Below are 18189 nucleotides of genomic sequence, written 5' to 3' on the forward strand. Positions count from 1 at the left end.
ACTAGCTCATGAAAACCTAATAATTTTCTAGGCTAAATCTAAAAAAAAGTTCTTGCAAATTCCTAGAATGAAAGCGAAGCGGACACCGGCAGAGCGGACACCGGCAGAGCGGACAGCGGCAGGTCCACCGGCGGGGACACCGGCGGGGAGATCAGTGGAGAATAAAGCGGAGCGGACACCGGCTGAGATACCGGCAAAGACACAGCGGAGAATGAGAGCAGAACGGACATTTGGAGACCCCCGTGGAGACATCGGCAGAGAATGAGAGCGGAACGGAAATTAGGGGACAACGGTGGGGACACCGGCGGGGACACCAGTGGAGACACTGGCGGAGAACGCGAGCGGAGCGGTGACTGGCGAAGACACCTGTGGACAATGAGAGCGGAGCGCTCCAGCCATTTTGGTGTCCCGGGCCGGGGGGATTGGAATGTTTTTGCAGCCAGAATTGAATAACTGAGTAAACGGATGATGTGCGGACCATCACTCACTGGAAACGCAGTCATTTTGCAACTGTGTTTTACGACATTTCGAGAAACATTGCTTTAGTTTTACGCAAATCTGTAATGGAAACCTGCTTTCCGAGAGAGCAACGGCCGATGGGACAGACTTTTGTATTCACTGGGCGTGCCTGTCTCTGCTTCAGTCCAGCCAAAAACTATAAGAAGAGGCAATATTTGTGAGTCTTACCCAACGCCAGACAGCAGCCTGAAGAAGAGGAAGAAGCCGTAGCCCTGGGCGAAGGAAGACAGGAAGGTAAAGACGAAGTTTATTGTTAATGCCACAATGAGACAGCGCCGACGGCCAACTTTGTCTGCCAGACCGCCCCACATGAAGGCTCCCACCATCATGCTCAGGAAGACCATCAGACCTGCAGAGACAAAGAGAAACAGAGAATCTTAAAATGCATCTTTCTTTCTTAACACCTCACAAACATTAATTTGAGTTCAGCAGAGATGTATAAAGATATGACTAAATGAGGTCAAGAAATGAAATTTTCTACTTTGCTCCTTTTTCTGGTTTGGCTCAAAGCTACCAACCTCTTGATTAGTTTAGTTTCGGTGTTTCATTATTGGACAAAGCTTATAAAATATCACCAAAAGCTTGTTGATATCTGTTTTTAAGATATTATCTGCATTTTCTTGCACACTTGTTCACATGGAACATCCTCTAAAGTCTGGCATTTATGCGCTGATGCACACATGCACTGTATGACATGCTCAAAAATGATTAGTAACTTGACGGGGCTGCCAATTTTCACACTGACCATGAGACACAAACAACTGACACCTTTAACACGCTCTCATGCCAAGTGCATTTTCTCACAGTAAAAAATCATTGTGTTGCCCAATTTAGAAGCTCAATCTACAAAACTGCAAAGAGAGACCGGCATGGTCTGATCTCACCAAGAAAGTATTTGTCTAAAACTTAGTCCTGCACAAACACTTAACAACAGCACAGGATAACAACACCTGGATAAACCTTCTATTTTTCAATTCACATGCAGAAAGTTGCTTATGCTATCATTTGTTATCTGTGCTGAGTTTGGGCTGGAAGTCCCAAGCTCCAAATCAAAGACACCTTCAAAGGAGGCCAAAACGACAGGGCCAAAATCCTGCGGGACTTCCAGATTCAGACCGACAAACTGGTGATGGCTACCAACCAGACATTGTCGTGGTCAATAAACAATAGAGGAAGGCGGCAGTGATAGATGTAGCAATCTCGAGCGATCGCAAACAACAGGAGGAAGGAACGCAAGACTCTCGAAATACCAAGTGAAGGCAGCGGTGGTACCAGTGGCTGTCAGAGCACTCGGGGCAGTAACCCCCGAAAACTGGGACAGCGGTTCCAGCAGATACCAGCAACAACATCTGAGATCTCAGTCCAGAAGTGTGCAGTCCTGAACAGCTAAGATACTACGCAGAACCCGGACCCGAGCTTAAGATAAAAGGCCCAAAGGGGATAGGGCGAGAAGGGAATTTATATATATATATATATATATATATGTGTGTGTGTGTGTGTGTGTGTGTATATATGTATATCCCAAAAGTGTGCTTAAAATCCAAGCAAATATCTGCGTGCAGTTGCTGCTTGAATGTCTTCAAAATGGCTTTCAAATGGGCAGTATTTCTTTTTTTCTCATCACAATTGAGAACTGCTGCTGATTGGTTGGCTGTAATGTGAATTCTGAACAAAGTTAGTCATCGATCGACTCGGTGATATCAGATCGTGCAGAGAGACACTGTCACACACGGTGTATTACAGGACCAAACTGTACCAAACATTCATGTACTTTCCTTTTTTCATCCTGTCGTTTTTCTTCCAGGTCGACTCGTGTGGGAGACAATATATTTCCCCTGTGCAACGTCAGCACTCTGAGATCATTTTGGCCTTCAAATTTTAAGACCCCGATGAGCAGCGTGCTTCTGCCTCCGCCAAGCACAACCCTTACTGGTGCCAGGGACAACATTACACCCCAGTATGCAGATGGCCATGCAACAGCTGACAGCGTGACTGATCATACTGGGTCTCAAATGATAAAATTGCATTTACACACACTGCAGCCTAACATACATCATTTTAAACAAATGCACATGAAGACCTTCAGTATGACAAAAATTCAGTTCACCAGCATAGCTGTAACGTCTGTTTTTAAACTGCGTCCCTGAAATACGGGCCAGCGTTGAAATTCTGTACAGCTCTCTCCAAGGTCGGGACAAAGACTATCGATCACTCTGGCTTCGCCTGCTGACTCAAACACAGACACACAGTCTTGTGGAAAACACTGCTCGGGGCCAAAGCGAGGTAAAACGGGACAACGGAGGCGGTGTGAGACGGGAGGTGTCTGCTGCTGAGTGTGGTGATCGCAGAGGGGAGGAGGAGGTTTTTAGGAAAGATTTCTGATGATAAACACAAGGACAGCAAAGTGCCAGATGTCAACAAAGTTTAGTGTCGCAGCTAATTTATGTTCAAGGTGCAGGTTCTTCTGGTCACCAGTAGAGGTCAATAAAGCGACCTTCTTTAAATTATACATACCAGAAAACTTCAAATAGGGTGTGGTGACACAAAATCTGGCAAATAAAGGCCCGTCTCATTTAGAAACCTGATCTGGTTAACAAGCAGTTCATTGTTTTTTAGAAGTTCTTCAGACGTATAAAAATGGATTTTGGCTACCTGCTGGGGTTAACATTATTTAGCTGCTCAGATCACCTATTTAAAATTTTGTCAATTAACACCAAAGAAGTTAAATTACCAGAAAAAAAACCAACAAAGACGGAGAGACAGAGAGAGATTAGTGCATGTCAAGGCCTATTTTTTTAAAAAAGGAAAAATGTCCAGTTAACTTTCATAATTACATAATTATCATCATTTTAGATTTACAATTATTTTACAGAATTATTATAATTTCTATCGTTCTTTTCAGCTCATTTCCTTTTTCCTTTTTTTTCTTTTTCTTTTTAGTTTTCCTGTCAAATTTTCAGGTAATTTTCTTCTGCTTTTCACAGATGTCTTGCTATCTTCTACCTTTCTTATTTTGTTGCTTATTACTTTCTTCCCATGTTTTTTTTTTTTAAAAGGAAATTCTCACAGGTTTCAGAGGGTTAAATAAATAATTTGATTGTATTTTCCATCTTTGCTGAGCAATAGTTTTGTGTGATTAAAAGTCCGTCTCATGACCCAAATGTAAGCCTGTTGAGGTCAATGATTTAAGCAAAGCTATTAATTAAAGTTTTACGATATATCACATAAAAATGTTATTTATTGGGAGCGTTAATGCAAACACATGCAGAAATGCACTCCGGGCTTTTCATTCAGCTGCCAGCTGAGCTGAGTGGTGGCACATCGCTGACTCAAGCTTTATAACCAGTTCTTAAATGTTATTTATATAAATGCCTGAGTAAGTGGAAGTAATTTAATCCTGTTAAATATATTATCTACTTCTATAAGAAGGCGTGTGTTATTGCACGATACTAATCTTTGTCAAAACTTTTCAGTGTGCAGGTTGTTAGCTCAGAGGTTTTTCGTGTTTCCTGTAGAGAAGAGGGCGAGAGCGTCTGCCTAAAAGGTTTCAAAGGCAGCTTTAGTCTGCATCAGGTGAGTCAGACGACCTCTCCTCTCGCCTCCTCTCCACTTTGCATCACCTCTCCCGTCATCTTTCTTCTTTTATCCCCACCTCCTCTCTGCTTTTTGCCTCCCTTTTCTCCTCTGTCCCCACCCTGTCTTGTTTCTACCTTTTTTCCACCTGCTCTTTCTCTTCTCCGCTGCTTCTCCTCTGATTTGACTCTCTTTTCACTTTTGATCTTTTTCCTGTACACGCACCTATCTTTTCCTCCCCTCTCTCCCTTTTCATCTCTGCTAATCTATACACCTTTGCAATGTATACAATATACCATTTAACACATGCTCACACACTGAAAAACAGAACCTTCATACATTCACAGAATATACAGACAAATACGCCAACCCACTTACACTACACCTCCTGTTAGAGCCACTTATCACATGTTTTATACTTGGTAAAAATGTCAGTGTTGGTATATGAAATATTATATAGGTTTTGTTATTGTTCAAGTTTTTACAACAGTTTCTGTATATTCTGAGTAGTGTATGGTAGTAGACTAAACTACAGTTACCATAAAACTTAAATATTTCGAGTCTATTCTGGTCTTTTTTTTACTTTATTTTTTATTGTGTCTTTATATCTTTCTTGTAAAGGACTTTGTGCTGCATTTCTTGTATGAAAGGTGCTATACAAATAAAGTTTATTATTATTAATATTATTATTAATAAATATATGCCTAGTCCTAGTTAAACGCCCAGTCCCTTTTCCAAGCTGGGTGTGGCTGCACATTTTGACAAATAAGGGCCTGTCTCACTTAGAGGCGCAGTCTGGTTGCCATGTAGTTCAGTTCAGTAGATATAGAAGACACACTGATTTTTTTTTAACTTTCTCATTTTTTCTCTCATTTTTTTTTACCTTTTTTTTTAGGTTGTAATTTTCTTGTACTTTTCAAAGATTTCATGCTAACTTCCAAGTAATTTCTTCTCTTTGTTGCTCATTACTTTAACTCCCATGTTTTTGAAAAACAAATAAATCCAATTTGCCCACGTCTCACAAGGTTAAATAAAAAATTTGATTGTATTTCCATCTTTGCTGAGCAAGTTTTGTGTGAAAAGAAATAAAAGCCTGTCCCTTATAAACGCCTGTCCAAAATATAAATCTGTTGAGTCTGATGGTTTAAGCAAATAATAGCTCAGGCTTTTTTTTTTTAAGTTTTACAGTATGTTTATATTTTTTATTACATCTTATACTATTTCCATTTGAAAGCAGGCTGAGTTTTGTACTACAGCTATAGTGCGCATAATAAAAGAGGAAATGATAACTTCATGCTAGAAGATGATGAGAAGTCTGCATAGGTGTGGATCGATGTAAGTTTTTGATCGTGCAGGAACATATTTTACTGATTTAAGTGAAAATAGGACATCAAGTCGGTATTGGACTAGATAACATGCTGTCCCCTGCTGTATTTTTCGGTATCCCAAAAAAAAACCTTGTTGAAGTTTTTCCTACTTTACATGAATACTTGATTTTTACAAAACGGAGCTGTAACACGAAAACTGTCAAAACTGAGACTCCTGCAGACTATGTGGCCCAGGAACTGTGGTTTGTTGAAACGGCCACCTCTCCAACAGGCTGATTCATTTCTGCCTCCTCATGCTGCCCATTAACTAATTAGACTGCAGAAGTAATTTGAGTGCTCGGAGAAGCTTCGGAAAATCACTGACTCTGTCTTGGCTGCCAGTGTGTGTGTGTGTGTGTGTGTGTGTGTGTGTGGGAGAGAGACAGACAGGGGCAGGTTGTGTGTCATCAACCTCATTATAAATGTTATCAAAAACATCCCCGTGACACATTATTGGATCATTTTTCACTGATAGTCATAATGTTTGATTATGATAATGGAATATTATGACTGTAAAGTTATTAATCTTGTAGAAAACATCACTGACTGCATTAATTGGGCTTTCACAGCCTACAACATGTCACGTCATGTCAGTGTAATGTAGAATACATCACTGACACTGTATGAATTGAGCCCTCACTTGGATTTAATAATGATGTGTCGATACTAGAGCTGAATGTTGTTAACCCTTTGAAACCTGGAGCGACATCACTTTTCTTGTGCTACTTTCAGACACCTGTCACAGATATTTTAACCTTTGAACCTGGAGCTAAATAAGCAACTTGAGAGAAAATGTTCCTCAAATTGCAAGAAATTAGTAGATTTAGAAAACTATTTTCAAAAAGCTGGGGGAAAAAAGAAAAAGCTAGGGAAAAACTACATATAACCTTAGAATCATAATTACATATTTAGATATTAGATTATGTTACAGAGAGAAAATTTTATAATTTTCTGCACTTTTTCTAGGTGATTTCCTTTTTATGGTTTTCATTTTTTAACTACTTTTTAGGTAATTTCTTAAACCTTCTACAAAGTTCTTCTTTTGTTGTACATTGTTTTCATCCCGTGTTTTTGTAAGAAATCAATTACTTAAAAAAACATGGGAAGAAGGCATTAAGAAATGACCCAGAAATAAGCAAGAAATTAGTTTTTTTTTAAAAAAAAGTACACGAAAATGACCTGAAAAAAAAAACACAGGTTAAAAAAAATTATAATAATTCTGTAAATATAACTGTGAGTATTTATTTATGATAATTACAAATATAGGTCTCTTGATGTCTTTCCCTAGCTTTTTTTTTTTTTAATCTAAAGCTATTTATTTCTTGCAATTCGTGGGACATTTCTTGCCAAGTTGCTATTTGTCTTTTATCCTCACATTTTTGACAGAAATAAAACCAATTTGCTCAGATTTCAAATGTTTAAATAGTTGTGAAAGGCATCTGAATGCAGCACCAAAAGAGATGTCATTCCAAGTCTCAAAGGGTTAATGTTTTTATCCCTATGAATTAAAGGCCTTTAATGGACCTGGATGATTTATGGACTTGCATGTATATTGTAAAATAGATGATACTGTTACATATCACTATCACTGCATCACTAGTGGACAAACACAGATCCTTTTCTGCAGCACAGAAACACGACTCCAGAAACCACACTGTGAGCAACACTAAATCTCTAAAGCCCTTACCCAGCATTCCTTTCTCTGCGTTGGAGAGACACAGGTCCTTTTCTGCGGACGGTAGAACGAATGCAACCACAAAACATTCGACTCCGTCGGCCATCAGAGCGAGGCCCAGCACCATAAAAAGCGTCCACTGGAACTTCCCGTGGCCACAGTCCTCCATGATGTCCTCGTATTGTTCGGATAGCTCTTGTAGTTCAGAGACTGCGCTGCCGGCTGATCGACCTTTGGTCCTATAGCATGCAGAACGAGAGGAAGAAGCCATAAAGATGGTAAGAAAAATATGATTTGGTTTGTTCATGAAGCTAAAACTGTGACAGTAAAAAAGGCATTGAAAAGAAATGATAAAGGAAATATTTAAATTGAAACACTTGTAGTGGAAAAAGTTATACTGGCACTGAAAACAATTCATTATTAAAAGCTCATAATTATTCGATATTATTTTTAATACTCCTTGCACTCTGATGTGTTAAAAAACACATTATTGAAACCCTTCCTAAACTGCATTACCAGACCAAGTTTGTCAAAAGCTACAAAAAGCGTGCTGATATCTCTTTACGTTTTAAAGATATTGACCAATGATCTTCATAAGGGGCGTATCTCTGCACATAAATAGACCTCCACAACCACTGAGCCAGTCATTACGAAACTTGCAGGATATTCCCAAAATGTACCTGAAACATACCCTAAAATTTTCATAGAAATCAGCCTCTAGGTTTGTCCAAACATCAACAAACTTGGTAGATTATTTTGGTTTACCTTTTGAAACTTTTGAAACTGGTTTACCTTTTGAAACTTTTGAAACTGGTTTACCTTTTGAAACGTGGACAATAAAGTATATCGTATCGTATCGTATCGTATCGTATCGTATCGTATCGTATATCGAAAATAATTCTTTTCTTTTTTCTTTCTTTTTCCATCTAAAAACATAGTGGCATTATGACAAAAACCTTGCATTTAAAGGGTTAGAAAACTTTTTTTTTTGCGATTACTCAAAGCGCTTTTGCACTTCATGTCACATTCACCCATTCACACACATTCACACACACTGGTGGCCAAGGCTGCCGTACAATGTGCCACCTGCCACTCAGTAACCGTTCACATGCACTCACACACCAAAGACGCAGCGTGGGAAGAATTTGGGGTTCGGTATCTTGCTCAAGGATACTTCGGCATAAAGAGCTGAGGATCGAACCAGCAATCTTCTGATTAGAGGATCCCAATTCATTACGTAAGATTTTTAAATTTTTTTTACTTTTTCAGTTAATACACTATGTATTAAAAACCTGCTTACAATCAGTACATATAAGACTACTGTTGCATTTTTGGGGACATTTAGACCAGCAGACCAGAAGAAATCTTCGGTGTCTCACCGTGCGGCTCTCTGTGCCGCCTTCACCTCGTCAGGATGTGGTATCCCTTGATATTCTCCTTCGTACATCTGATCCTCTTCATCGTGTCCCTCGGTCGCGTCGCTCGCTGCGTCCTCTTCCTGGGGAGGGTAGTCTTCCTGGTAACCATATCCATCGTGGCCGACACCTTCTCCATAAGTCCCGTAGCTGTCACCCCCTCCTTGCTGGTATACGTTGTTTTGGTAGGGGTCAGCCATTTTGGCTTACTGCACCTAAATTTACTGCAGGAAGTAGATCTTTGATCAGCTTGTTAGTTATGTCCAGTCTGGTGTTAAATTTTAGATTGAAATAAACTTTGTTCTTTTAAACATGAGTGAAACAGCCTAAAAATGCGAATTATGCTTAATAATTCGTGTCACAGTCATAAGTTAAAGTGACGGTGTTCCTACGCTGACCTTTAAAATGAATAGTGAATTACAGTGTTAACCTCTAACATCACAAATTCCCACACTTTGCTGTGCAGCTTATTCAGCCGTTTTTATCTATAGTTACGAGAAGTTATCTGAACATCAGTTAGCTAAAGATGGAAATTCTTTGTGAAGTTACGTGTCCGTCTTTGGTTTTGGTTGCTGTTGAGACTTCAGAGTGCTGTCAGATTTTGTCTTCAATCTTCACACCTGTGAAACAAAGAAAGTATTTAGTTAAGATAAATGTGTACGGATTAAAACTGTTACATACTTTTGGACCCTTGCAATACTGATCATCTCATTCATACTTATGTGATAATTTTACCACTCAGATGGTCTCATTGTGTTTAAGAGGCTTTCAAACCCTAACTGACGTCTATTTTTCTCATTTTTAGCAACATACTTGTATTTTACCGTTAGGGACTGTTTGGCACATTTTTTGTTCCTTTCATTCTCAGTTTTTTGGGGATAATTTTGGCTGTGTTCATGCATATGGCATACATTTTGGCTAAATTGTGTACTTTTGTTAATTCTTGGAATTTCCAGCTCAGCTCGTACAATAAGTCTAAAATACACCGTGTACACAAAATTGTTACATTCATACTGTTTCAAATCTGTATTGGAAACCCATATACTGACAAAACCGATGTACCGAAGCATTCCACTTCACTCGAGCTCCTGTGATTTATCGTAATAATATCAATATCAGCTGTCACAACACTGACACAGCTGGTAGCAAGTCTGCTGACGTATTGAGGGACTAAAGGTGAGGCGCTAATATACCAAACTGCCGAAGTCACGGACATAATATCACTGTTGAACCATTTCGCCGGTGCGACACACTGTGACATGAAAACAGAGCCCTCAGTCTTCCTTCCTGTTTGTGATGTCTTAGAGGTGACTGGGGTTATATCCACCATATGGACACTTTCTCAGCCAGGAAGCCAATCACTGTCACTGCCAAATTACACCGAGAGCTCAGCTCTTCCCAGCAAGCCACATATTCTCCTTCAGCGTGAAGAAGAACAAGGAAAGAAAAATGGCCCGGGAGTTTTGAGTCAGCATGCCGGTCAGGTGCCACCTCATCATACACCCATAATCCACCAGGATCCAGGAGACCCACATCACATTGTTGAACTTTGAACTAAAGTTCTGCCCAGTTAGTTGTATTACTGTCAATAAGTCTGCAAAGTGTCTCGGCTTTGACTTTGACTCGATGTCCTGCTCCAATCTCACATCATATACAAGACGTTACTACACGATAAAGCATGATCAAAAATTTATATTGATCCACATCTATGCAGACATCTCACTGTCCTCAAGCACAGCTTCTTCCTGTCCTCTTTTATCATGTACACTAAACTGCCTTATAGCACCATATCTGTAGTATTTAACTTAGCCTGCACTCTAACAGAAATGATAAAAGAAATAATGAAAATATAAACATAAATTTAATTTAGTCTAATGCTATACACCATTCAAAATATAAAAAACTGTGGTAAAAACTTGAATATCGAAACCTATAAATGTCATGTTATTAAGTAGCTCTTTCAATGCCGCAATAGCATAGACATAGATATTAAACCAGCACACCCAACATGTTCTCATCCCAGTTTGTCACATATTGCTGCTTTGCAGTGGATTTCGGTGCTCTAGGCATCTTTCTGCAGCTGCTATTTATGCTGCTACTGTGATGTCAACACAAGCATATGGTGGAATAACACTGCGGGTGGTTATATTTTGGCAAGAAAAGCACATGGCAACCGACGCAGAGACATCAACAAATAAACATGCTGGTATGGATGATTAGTTTTTGGCAAAAGAGCCACATGGTGAGGAAAAAACATCACACTCAGACAGGAAGTAAACTCCAGACTCCTGTATGAAAGTCCGGGGTTTGTTGGATCCCTCCACCACCTCTCCCGCTCTATAGAGACCGCCACACTCCCTATATTATGCTGTTGCTGGCAACATTTTAACCATCTTATCGCCAATCATGCAAACATCAGGTTTTGTCCACCAGCCATCTCCACTGATGCCAACTGTCCACATATTATGCTGCCATGTCAGGTGCCATCCTGCCGTCTGGCGGCATATAACAACATCGTGAACGGTTGTGTCCAGCAGTGTTCTCAGCCGATGCAATCCAGCAGTGTGTCCTGTGAACGTGAAAGATGTTTTCTGGCATCACAGTCTTACTCCTGAAGTACTGCAAAAGCAGCAGTATTTGAGGAGAAAAAGAACGAGCTGGCATCTCTCTGAGCATGAAGCTCAGCAGCAACGTGTGTGCACCTTCCCTTCGAACCCTCTATATGGCGCTCTGAAGCATTTATCTGTCGGGTTCAGCAGGTTGACAACACTGTGGAAAAGCTCCGTCAACATGACCAAGCATGTGCACGCAGCAGTGAGATAAAAAATCTGATGAAAGCTGATGAATCATGTCGACTTTTGACCCATGTGGTGTTCCCTGATGGTAGCTCTCCCTCCACTTATCGAAGCTACAGGCTCCCCTCTCTCTTTCTGTCTGATTAATGCGTACAGCATCAACTGTGCCGTCCAGATGGTCAGTTCCACCTTTGACTGTGGGCAGCAAAAACAGCAAGTCGTGACACTGACACCCAAACTAGATTTGTTTCCACACTGACGCTAATGTTTGGTTACGATATCCTGACTTTAACTCTTACCTTTCTCCAAAATGCTATTTTCATGCAGACACATCATGAGCATTAGTCCTGTGGTCCGGCAAACCAGCCTGCACCTTTCTTCTGATGTGATATTCATTATTTTGTTCAGTCATCTTATGACTTGTCTGTGAGTGTGTACTGAGGTCAGAGTGTGTTGTGTTCAAACACAAACCACACATCAGTAATCTGCACGGATTAAAACTCAGACTACTCTCTCTGACAACATCTGTGTATGTGTACTTGGATTTACTACAGAGTGAGGACCGAAAAATACATTATAGCAACAGAGTGAGAATAATGACAAGAAATGTTTATAACAAAGGAAAGACAAGAAAATATATTAAAAAGCAGTGTGTTTGATAGTTACTATTTCATGTATTTTTTTTTAAAAATGCAGCAGGGGGTCCATGCCAGAGGCTCATGCAATTTGGGGGTCCTTGGCATGGCAAAGTTTGGGAACCCCTGAGCTACACCATGCACCTATCCCGTGGGATTTTCGATGTGAGCAACAGTCGAGGCTTGACTCCAGAATTACAAGCTGTGAAGTTCAGTATCGGGTTACCGACTGCTGATGTCTGATAGCTGCACATAGTTGTAGGACCACACCGCTGTACCTTTACTCGCTTAATTCAATCACGATCCATTTGAAAGGTAAGACATTACTCTGAAGGATTTTCCACTTGTGTGTTTTTCAGCCATCACGGTCTCTAAAACAGATTACTGTGATACACAGAGAAGTGTCCTGTCTGGGTTTGTGGTTTCTTCTGTCTCTGAGGGTCCAGACGAAGGCAGACCATTACTCCATTAGGCTAACAGCAGTACACCATTAGTGGCTGGGGTGATGGCCACTGGATTTATTACTCCCCTGTTCTGCACAAATCCATTCATGCCGTGTTGCTTTATTCAGCTGTTGCTTTGCCCCCCCCCCACCACTACCCGCTGTGCCCTGGTTAACTCGGTCTGATATTACTGCAGGTTACTTTCGCTGCAAGATGGACTTTTATAGAAAAAGAGACAACTTAGAAGAAGAATTTTGGGGCCAGTTTTATGGACAGGGCTTAGATTTCACCAGGAGTAGGCCTTAATGTGTACTGGTTATACTGGAATATTTAAGTAGCTTCAATTCATTCATTAGATATTATGGTATGGATATCAAACTCAAAACCTACCTTTTTAATTTGTCCTTTAACTGAACTTTATTTGTCTGTTAACTATTTATTTACTGTTTTTGCAGTTTTACTACCTTCTGTATCATTTCAATTATTTTGGCAAATATTTGTTTTTAGTAACAGCTCCAAAAATAAATCAGATTTCCATTTGTGCATTTGAAAATAACTATTTTAAAAAGTACAAGTACAGAGATACCTTTTTACCAAATACAAAAGAAAATAGACAAAAACAAAACACACACACACATACACACACACACACACAAAGAACATTAGCTTAAGGGACATCTAGTGATATTAATATACGTAAATAAAAAATCTCTGCTCATGTAAGTTATGTAATAATGTGAAACATTTTATGTTAAAACATCATAAGTGATGATATTTTATTATGAAAAGTTTCACAGTATGATATTATTATGATATATTATGATATGATAGCACATGTATTTTATGTTGTAACAATAAAAGTTTTTTGTGAAAACATGACAAGTTTGTATGTTCAACATCTCGTTATAACTGATCCATTTTCTTTTTCTGGCATGGCAGCAATATGCTAACATACTGTAGTGTGTTAATTTAGATAATATATAAAAAAAAAAGGTTCTAGCAGCGCACACATCAAAAAGCAATTGGTGCTGGACAGAACAAAAATAGATGTAAAAATACAAATAAAGTCTGCACACTAGATAATGCTCCCACATTTATTACCTCCACAGGTGTGACATTTAAGCATTTAGATATTCCAAAAAGTCGGTGCCTCCTAACAAACGATATTGAGCAGAAGTTAAACCTGCTGTAGTTCTTTTAATGTTGCTGTTGTTATGAGAACCAATAACAGATGTTCTGAGATACAGAGAGGAAAAAGACCGTGTGATATGACTCAGCAGTGGGTAATCGTATTATTGACAGCTGATTGGTGATGAGCAGCGGTGTCGCCACAGGTTGTTTTGTTACTGATATCTGGCCAACAGGAAATTAAAATCTGGACAGACTGAGTCGGTTTTGTCCTGCATCGGTCCATCTCTCTCTCTCACATGAGTGACGCAGCGTTATCAGCCTGTATTGACTGTCTCCCTCCTAATAATGTGCAGAATTAATGTGAAAGCAGAGTCAGCAGCAAGTCTGCAGGTTTCATTTAAAAGCCTTTTCTTCACCCTCTGAACACCAGCATCTGGAGGATGTTAAAGATCATTTACAGAGTACATAAAAACATTGTACTCAATCAGCATCGCAACTCAGAGTTATTACAATTGGGCAACTTGGTCAATTAAGTTTACACAAGAAAAGATAATAAATCACTTGATTATTGCACCATATTCTAAACAATATTTTCAAGCCTTTGAAACCTGGATTGATCAGTTTTCTTGTGCTGCATTCAGACGGCTTTAAATTGTATTTAAAACTTTGAACCCACAGCAAATTTATTTCTTTCAAAACTATGGGAAAAAGGCAATGATCAACTTGGCAAGAAATGTCCAGCAAATTGCAAGAAATTAGTACATTTAGAAAAGAATTATCCCTTAAAAAATAAGGAAAAATTTCACTTAAAATTACCATTGATATATTATATATTTTAAAGCATTTTTTCATGTAATTTTCCTGTATTTCTTTTTTAAAAAGTTAAACAAACATACACGGTCTCACCAAAATGTATGCCATATGCACACAGCCAAAATTAAATTAAAATAGAATAAAAAAGAAGAAGAATGAAAAGCACATAAAATTCATGCATTAAAATACATTAAAGAAACCCCAAAACATGCATGAGGGTAAAAGACGGTATAGAGCATACACATACACCAAAATCATGGAGATAAACAATGCATAACACAGACACACACACAAACAGACACATGCACACATGAACAATAATGTTCCTGGTTATAAATGTTGCAGGTGCAGCTTGTCCCATCATGAATATTAGATGAAACTTTGGTTTCCTGCGTGCTGGTAGCTATCTGCTATGTGTATGTATGATTTTATCCATCAGTACTCTTTCCAAACACTACGTTTGTGTCTGCGTCTGATTTACCACCTCCTTCAGTCTGGTGGAGATCTCTTGAGTGTCAGCACTTACTGGCTCTGTAATTCTTTTACTGTTTCTCTCATTTCTACCCAGAAAATTGTCAGAGGCCTCCGGGGCATCTTCAACTGACTGGCTTCGCTGCAAAGAAGCAGCAGGTTCATAATAAGATGCAGATGTAACGTTTGTTAAGTGAGACATGATCCCCCGAGTCTGTGCAAGGCGCTCATACGAGGGAGCTGCCTCGAATGAGGGATTTCTGGGAGCTGATAGTCCACAGCGGAAATGTGAATTCAAAACTTCCAGACTTTTGAAGAGTTATGTGATGCAATAACAGCTCTTTTAGCTCCTGCTGCATCATGAGGGACCCAGTTCCTACCGACAAGCACATAGCCACAGCATCATGTGACCTAAAAAAGCCAAAAAAGTGGTTCCATTGCAGTTTTGCAAAACATGGCCTTTTCAAATGGCCTCAAATACAACCTCATGTGAGCTTAAAAACTTTTTTTGTGATGAATCAGAGCTTTTTCGAAACTGGCATTTTTCCATTAGGCCTATTTTGTATTTGCAATTTTAATTTGCAAAATTTAAAGGGTTAATGGAAACCTCTTAGCAGTCCTAACTCGGATCTGCAAAAACAACCAGAAACGCTGCGGTATGCATATCAGACCAGGAGGCAGGTTAATGGAAACCCCGCCTTGTGACATTAGCTAACAAACACACACACACACACACACACATACACACACACACACACACACACCACAGCAGAGGGGAGCACATAAGTACTCAGCTTGGTTCCACAGATGAAGAGCATCATGGAGCTGTATTGTACAGTCCTGCCTTTACTTCTGCTGCTATAATTCATGGAGGTTATAAAATATTTAAGAGTTCATCCATCTACCATGTAACACCACACACACACACACACACACACACACACACACACACACACACACTGGTGCAGTGCACAAAAAAAGAACAAGAAAATCATTTCAAATGGATAGAGGGCCGACATACAGCGTCTCCACTGGGACGTTCTGCTTTACATACATCAAACCTCTCGCCCACTGCGAGTCCAGCAGCAGCTGTTCCAACCAGCCTGCCCCCCATCACCCTCTCACCCACTCTCTCCGTCTACAGCCCAGACGGCTGGTCGCTCTTTTTACATTTTTAGTTTTCTATCCTCTCTAGCATTGTTTTATTGTATAACATCATGTATTACTGCCTTTTAAGCACCTTTTATTTCCTCTATCCTAACCCCTCCAAGTCGACTGAAAAGCACTTGTGCTGGTTTATGTTCCTCCAGCTTTCACATAACGATGCATTTTTGCAGAGTATTTCATTTATTTATCATTCTGAAAGGTATTTAGAAAGTACACCTCCCACGATGCTTAGTCCTGACACCGATGCAACTGTTTACAGGGTTTATGTAGAATCGTTTCTGAAATTCTGCATCAGAATATGTATCCAATCACAAAATGTGACCGGTGATCGGCTAAACGGCTGATGACCATTTTATATTCCAAATGTGGTGATGACTGGATGAATTTAATTGTCATAGTCATGTAAAAATATTGAAATTGGACCTGAGACAAATAGACAAATAGACAAAACACAAGCAAATCAAGGAAACATCTTCACCAATTTGACAACAATGCTTCAAATACAGAAAAAAAAATGCCCCATGAATAGCTCATTGGGGGGCACGTAGAAGCAGCACACTCAGCTGGGGTCAGCTTGTTGTTGTTGTGGCTTATAAGTTATTAAAGTTGGCTATATGTCTGTGTTTGACTACTTTTTTTGTTGCCTGTTGAAATCCAGGCACTCCAAACAAGAGAAAATTGTGAAAAACTACGAGGAATTACATTAACCAGCCTTTGTTATAGTGGCTAAATCGTTGAAAAAGCCAACATGTTTCGACCCCCGACAGTCTTCATCAGGGTTTTTTAAGGTAGGGTGAAGTCGGGTAATGTGGGACACTTTTTGGCAGATTACTGGGAAACCACTGCTAAAACTCTGAATACTACTTTAACCCTATGATACCTAAACAAATGGGCTTGATTTGGCTTTGATATCATTGTGCATCCCTTGTACTGTGAAAATGTCTTAATTTTAACTCAAACATTTAATTAAATGCAACATCCTACAACCATTTTTGTTCTTATGTCCTCATTATTTTAGATGCAGCACTATTTTTTATCAAAATTACTAAATCAACATGCTATGGCTTATCTTGCATGTTTGGTGACCAGCGCACTTTATAATCTTAGATGAGCCCATTGTAGTTTCTCAGACCAATAAAAATTATTCACGTAAAGCACGTTTGTATTAACATTGCAAGACCATGTTCAGTGCCTGGTTTCTAATATTTAAAGAGCCCAAGATGTCCCAAATTACCTGACTTCACCCTACTACCTCTACGGCAGTTAACTTTACAATTTTAAAGACATTTACACAGACAGAGCCTCTTCACACACACACACACACACACACACACACACACACACACACACACACAGCTGGTCAAAATTAAGCAAGTGAAAATGTGAATCTAGAAACAACATTTTCTCAAAAGATTCATAGAAAACAATCTGACTGGCATTACATGTCCTTCAAAACGCATTTGGTGTGGCATATTAGTTTTATATAAATCGAATTTCTTTGGGATGGGCTTGATAAAGTAGAGCTGCCTCCATCGGTCAAAATCCACACCGAGGTCAGTCCAAACACGAGAGTCAGCAAACGCAGCAGAGAAACACAACTCGACCGCTGAGTGGAAACACTAAAGAGACGGCTGCTCTCTTAATGGGACTGGAGATGCTTATTATACTTTAACCGAGAGGGTACACTTCATATTTGGCAGGAAGTCTGTTTTCATGACAACCTTTTCAACTTATTGATTTTCGGAGAGAAACTGATGCGATAAACTGTGCGAGCAGAGAGAAAAGGTACAGACCTGCTCCGAACCGTGATGGATGTAAGCAGAGGGAACTGCAGAGAAAGCTACAGAGTCAGCCCAGTCATTTAGACAAAATTAATAATGCATCACATTCCCATCGACAGCAGGAAGAGACCTTGTGCACGCACGCACACACGCACGCACGCACGTGCAGGCGCACGCGTACACACACACACACTCTCTCTCTCTCTCTCTCTCTCTTTAGGTACAGTGCAGTCTGCTGTATCAAATCGCTTCAGAAGCTGCACTCTGCAGCAGCAGCATCAGATAACAGCTAGCAGCTGGATTTTAAGGACCATGCTGGTGTTTTTCCATGTTTACCACAAATCCTCCAGTTTACATTTTTTCCGATTGTTTCGCTACGTTATTAATGTCAGTTTGCAGGGACT

The 18189-nt window shown here is 39.7% G+C and overlaps 1 protein-coding gene across 1 annotated transcript in view; it reads right to left on the minus strand.

Moving 5' to 3' along the window:
- LOC121950786 (synaptic vesicle glycoprotein 2B-like) overlaps positions 1-18189 on the minus strand; it is a 52608-nt gene that overhangs the window by 15890 nt on the left and 18529 nt on the right. Inside the window, exons 5-8 of the mRNA XM_088079690.1 lie at positions 9099-9169; positions 8514-8773; positions 7147-7373; positions 688-868 (exon numbers count right to left, since the gene is read on the minus strand). Coding sequence (XP_087935816.1) covers positions 688-868; positions 7147-7373; positions 8514-8749 — 644 coding nt within the window. The 5' untranslated portion in view covers positions 8750-8773; positions 9099-9169. The remainder of the gene's footprint in view (positions 1-687; positions 869-7146; positions 7374-8513; positions 8774-9098; positions 9170-18189) is intronic.

The sequence above is a fragment of the Plectropomus leopardus genome, chromosome 7, assembly GCF_026936395.1.
Source record: "Plectropomus leopardus strain MGB_pleo_1.0 chromosome 7, ASM2693639v1, whole genome shotgun sequence".
Classification (NCBI taxonomy): Eukaryota; Metazoa; Chordata; class Actinopteri; order Perciformes; family Serranidae; genus Plectropomus; species Plectropomus leopardus.